The 5,737-nt window shown below is 44.6% G+C and overlaps 1 protein-coding gene across 1 annotated transcript; it reads left to right on the top strand.

The window, feature by feature from the left end:
* The first annotated feature begins 811 nt into the window (after nt 1–811).
* LOC114397111 lies at nt 812–1,315 on the top strand. The gene has a single exon (XM_028359228.1). It carries the CDS (start codon nt 812–814, stop codon nt 1,313–1,315), a length of 504 nt encoding a protein of 167 aa, XP_028215029.1.
* Nucleotides 1,316–5,737: the final 4,422 nt, after the last annotated feature.

Raw genomic sequence — 5,737 nt, 5'->3', positions numbered from 1 at the left:
AGGAACGGAAGGAATGGCATATACTAAGATGCCGGCGGGAATGGATTCTTGAGCCCCTTATTTACCTGGCGCCAACCTAATAAAAGATCGAAGTACCAAATGCTTAGGTCACCCGAGAGAGGCCTACGGGGCATTACGAGAGAAAAAGCTCGCCGTGGGTCAAGACCAGAGAGCTACAGGTACACCAGGGGCAACAGAGCACTCAGGCGGGGTCGGGGCAAGGGCAGCACGTCACGGAAGTTCTCAGCTTAATCTTACCAGCGCTATATCTTGGGTGCGCGATATGGTGGGACTGTCTAGCACAGACACCCCCAAGCATCCCTGAGTTACAGCAGCTGGCGGAGGCAACGCAAATCGGGGAACCGGCAAGTTCTTCCGCAAAAGTAAGGCAGCTAGTAGACCACCTCAGTGAGCAAGCCAGGGAGGTGGCCAGTGAAGCTTCAATGGAAAGAACACCCAGAGCTCTTGCAATGTGGATGGCTGGGCTAACGCTAGCATTCGCTATCTCCATAGCGCTTGCTCAAAAGGTCCGGGGTTATACTGGTTATTAATACGAGCCTGGAATTTCTGGTAAAAGGTATACTACGCAAGAAGAGCTCCTCCCCCCTAGATCTTAGCTTAGGAAAAAAAAGTCGATCGTAATTCGAAAAAAATTAAGGTGGGGCTGGGCAGTAGCACCGAGATCTCATAGAGGAGGCATTTTTCTCGCGGGCTCCCTTTTAGATGTGGATTTAGGTGGTTTTTTTTTATGCAAGACGAGTGAAATGGGAAAAGAAAGGTGGAGGTTGACCTGCTTTGTGACAGATGTGGAATGGAGCCTGAATCTACCATTCATGTTTTAAAGGGCTGCCCCTGGGCATCTGGCATTTGGCTACTCTGCCCATTAGCCCTTCATACTCAACAGATGCAGGCTCTCAACTTCTCAGATTGGGTGAAGGAGATGGGGAAGTGTCTTGATGAAGAGCAGCTGGAACTTATGCTAGTAGTTGCATGGGCTTTATGGAGTGATAGAAATTTGCTGCTGTTCCAGGACATACAGAACTATCCTGTGGATGTGGTGAACAAAGCAATCAGCTTCTTCGAAGAGTATAAGAAGGAGAAGCTAAAAATAGTGCAAACACCTATAGGTTGGCAGGCCCCACCCCATGGTGTTTATAAGATTAATACTGATGCTGCAATTTTTAACCAGCAAGGGATTGGTTACTCGCTTCATCCCGCCCTTCCTTCCCTCACCTCACGTGCCATTGATTTAGATGAATTAGCTGTTGCGGCGCTCTTCTCTTTTCTAAAGCAAGGAATTTCCTTTCATTCATAAGTCACACAAGAATTTCTCAAGGTTGCAGGCAAGGCTACTAGAGAAGGGGTGAAACCAGCCAAGGGCGGGCTCCAAGGCGACAATAGCAATCGAGTGGCCAAGCGTTGAAAGAGAGGAAGGGCTAGCGGCAAAAAAGAATAAGAATAACAGAAGTTCTTGAGGGGAGATCTTTTCACTCTTTCTCGATGCAATAATAGTCAGTCTAGTGACTTCTTGATAGCATTGGTCTCGGAAAGCCCTCCCTCGGTACCGGGCTAAGGATAGAAGCGATTCCACCAGAGTGAAATTCCGTACTTATCCCAGCTCTCAAGGAAGATTCGAAGTAGGTACCTATGTCATGCTGAATTTCAAAGTAGTTTTGAGGTAATCGATGGCATATTGCCTAGAAGCGTCAAAGACAGTGATATATTTCGGTGTCGATATCGGCTCTGTTCATCGACCCGACTCTGTTTATCTCCGACTAAACCGACTCTTTGTCCCGATCCGGTAACTACACGGCTTATTGTGGTAAAAGAGAAAGTCAAACTCACAACTCTTTTTCCTTTTCTCGTGCACTTTCCTAAGGGCTACGTACTTCACTCCATTACCTTCTATTCGAACTCTGACACTTCTCTCATTGTGAAATTTCTATCTAAGTCCTGACAGCCCCTAACTTTGGCAAAGACTACTCGCTCGCTTTAAAAGCAACTCCATTGAGTCCTGTCAGATCGTTTATATATAACCTTTATTCATATATGACCTTAGAAAGGTTCTGAAAGAAAGAAGAGTTCCATTCGATTATCCGGGCTCATTGCCTAGTCCCTCTAAACTATCTAAAGCCTGGGGATTCTCCTTACCAGATGATCTCCAGCCTGCATTGTGCCCCTCTCGGATACCCTGCAGGGTCGACGTAACTCTTACCTAGGTAGACTGGCTATCCAACTGAATCGAGAGCCCAGCTCCCACTACTTCTTCGTAAGTGAGGTGAGGTACTTCTTTTGAATAGGCAGGGTTGTTCTAGGATGACTCAAGTGACGATGCTGACACCAAGGTTGCTTGTAAAGCATCGGATATGCGAAAGAGGGAGAATGTGCTACATCGGATATTGCTGTAGTTGATGAAAGAGCTGTAGTTTATGCTAAAGCATCGGTTACGAATGACCCAATCTATCTATGGTAACCACCCTTACTTTTAGTAGATGGAGATGCGCACCTAGGAAAGACGGATGAAAGAGAACCTGCCCTAAGAGATTGGCATAGGCCTGTGGGCCCGCTGCGGTAGAAGGCCTTTGCTGGCCTGTCGATCTATCCTGATTAACTTACTGACGCTATTTCTGACTAGAGAGAGGGCTTAGATCGGAGAGGAGCAGCTCTTTTCTTTTTAACATAAAGCAGTGATGAATGGGACGGAGCTGCTACAATCAATAGCTTCAGCTACTTTATGTATTGGAGCAGTCAATTGTTCCCCGGTCACCTATGCAATTTCCTCATCTGTGACTCTCCTACGGGAAAGATTAAGAAAAGCATATGGAGGAGAGTTCGATGTAACTTGTAGATTTCTTTCTACCTTTTCTTCTTTAGCTGAGTTCTCTGTAAGCGAATGAGCTGCTCAAAACCCTTTCATTTCGTTGTTAAGGCCTCTTAAGGGGGGATACCCAAGGGAATGTTGGCAAATGAGATTTTCTTTAGTAACAGATGCCTTCTCCGACATGTCTCGTATGTCAAGCTCTTTTCTTTCCCAAGGAGAGCTGGTTATAGGTCAAGCAGTAACATCGTACCTCTCCCACATGAGGTCTAGAAAAGAAAGGTACGTAGTTGCTCGACCATAGGGAGAGGGCTGAACGCAATGACTTTAGGTGGAAGTCACGAACGATAAGAAGATCAGGATTTCCTCTAGAAATGAATGTGACCTCAGCTCCGTAGCTGGAAATAAATCAAACTCAAACAAAGAACTCCAACTCACTTCACTTGAGCTAGGGCAACATTAAGAAGATATATTCCGGAGAGGAAAGATAGTTTCCGGGTTCCCTGCGGGGAAGTTAGTGTTTTCTCCTCCCGCTCTGCTTCTGCTTCCTTTTTCCTTTCGCAAGCCAGCCTTTCAATGAAAATGTTTTCCTTTTTGGTGACTTTGTCTGAAGCTTTTGAACTGACTTATGAGAGCAGACGAAAGTCTTCAATTGCTTGACTTCAAGGAGAGGATTGAAATAGCTTCCTTCTTAGAGGTACGTATAGGTAGAGGACTGCGTAACCTTGCTTCTTGGCAGCACGATAGATAATCAGAGAAAGAAGAGTGTAGTAACTACAGCTTTTGCTATTGAATGGCAACGGGCGAAGACTTGCTCACTTATAGGTCACGAACGAATCATACCTGAAGGAAGTCAGTTGCTAGTAGGGCATTCTTACCTTAGTTTCTTTATAGTTCTCACATTGAAATATGTAGCTCAACCGATAGTCCGAGAATGGATTTAGCTCGTAAGAGGAACAAAGCGATAGGTGCGATAGCAGATAGCAGCGATAGGGAATTTAGCAATTCTCTTCCTAGCAACCTATTTGGGCAAACAAAGCTTAAAACTCCTAGCACGGGGAAGACGGATTATCTGATTCTCGTGAATGTGATCTCCGCGGAGGTTACTAGTATCTCGACCATAGGGAGAGGGCTGAAAGTTGGCAAAAAAATAGGGCTATCTCTCGAGCTAAGAACATCATCTTCCCTCTCTGAAAGATCAGTTCAGTGACCAAGAAAGAAGCAAGTAGGAATGAGAACAAGCATTGAAAATTACATAAACAACAGTAATCAGAACATCACATCTCAGAATGTTTCTATCTGGCGATTGAGAAACTGATAGGCCCAAAGAGCTCTCCAATCGTGCCTCGAAATGAGGCCGGAGAGCCGGTAACCTGAGATCGCCTAAGATCGAAAAGCACTTGGTTTACAGCCAAGCAATGACAAAAAAGAGTCCCATGTCTTTCTTGATTGGTAAACCCAACCAGCGATTTACAACAAACAAGTCTTTCTTCATTGCTTAAAGTAAGTAAAGAAAGCGGATCACAAAGATTGTTCATATATATATGAAATATATCTGTGTTGGGAAGGATTCCAAGGATGTATATGTATATCTAGAAAACCAACAAAATATATTGAGAAAGGTCAAGGAAATAAGAATGAGAATAAAAAGGGTAGAAATGGACGAGGGGGTGGAAATAATACGGGATCAATGCCGCCGAAACAACCGAAAGGGTTGGGGACACCCCAACAGAGAGGGTAGGGGGAAAGTTGCTTTGTATTAAACGAGTGATTCAGAGTTGTCTTGCCTTTCTAAATTCAAGCATGTCTGTTATGCTAGTTCATCTATAGAACGTCAAGACCTTGTCTTCCGCTAGATACCCGAGAAAGTAGATTAAGGTAATACTTTTTCCAAAAAGCCCACCCACGTCAGGGTCAAAAGTTTGTCTGCCCATTAACAACAAGAAAGCCAATTCATAGCGCAAGGAAAATAAAGGAAGGGTAGGAGCTATCCAGTAGAATGCTAGGAGACAAAAGAAGAGGACCTCGCTACACGAATTGAAAGGAAAGCTCGGACTTCTAATCTAGCTTCGAATAACATTAATAATCTCGTTCATTTTTCCTCCAGTCCAGCAAGGAGCGGAGCCAGTTCAACTCATGAAATGGATGCTTTCGTAGGGACTGTATGACTTTTTCTTCCTAAAGCTAGAGTTGGCCTGACCGGCTTCGCGGGATCATTTCCACTCTGTAGGCCGCTCATTCCTAAATAGGAAAGAAAGTGCCTTTTCGATTCTTCCTTCCTGCTTTACCCAGGAAAATGGACTCATTCTAGCTCTCCTCTACTTCAACCACTAAGCGCTTCACTCCTTTAATTCAGAATAGAAAATCTCGCCTTTTTGGCATGAACATATAGCATGTGCGCCGTGAGGTCAATCACTGTCAGTTCTTCTTTAGAAATTCTCGAACATGATGAAGAGCTCTTATCGGCTTGAGGCTTCTTTTCAAGCTGAGTCGAAATTTCATAAGAGAAGAAAGAAAGTAGAAAGGATTTGGATTCGAGGCTTGCTAAGTGAAGTCAACAAACAAAGAAAAAAAGCTTTCTCCGAGAAAGCGTCTGTTCACATCAGGGTCCGGGGTAGGCTTCTTCTTCGAGATTGGCTTGGTCTTCAGTGTGGGCAGTCTCATTTGCTAATCTATATGTTTTCAGTTTCAAGAGGGAAGAAGCGGGGTAGAGTAATTGGTCAACTCATCAGGCTCATGACCTGAAGATTGCAGGTTCGAATCCTGTCCCCGCCTAATCATCTGAGGCCGTAGTCAGCCTCCATCTTTCAGATTCGTAAGTAACTCAGTGAGTGCTTTCCTTTTCCCATGTCTTTCTTGATTGGTAAACCCAACCAGCGATTTACAACAAACAAGTCTTTCCTCTCCCTATGGTCGAGA

The sequence above is a fragment of the Glycine soja genome, chromosome 18 (genome assembly GCF_004193775.1).
Source record: "Glycine soja cultivar W05 chromosome 18, ASM419377v2, whole genome shotgun sequence".
Taxonomy (NCBI): Eukaryota; Viridiplantae; Streptophyta; class Magnoliopsida; order Fabales; family Fabaceae; genus Glycine; species Glycine soja.
Note: the sequence above shows the minus strand (reverse complement) of the source record. Positions and strands in the feature narration are given on the sequence as shown.

What these genes read in the sequence shown, in the direction of transcription:
- LOC114397111 (XM_028359228.1), top strand. Translation starts at nt 812, where the DNA reads ATGGAGCCTGAATCTACCATTCATGTTTTAAAGGGCTGCCCCTGGGCA.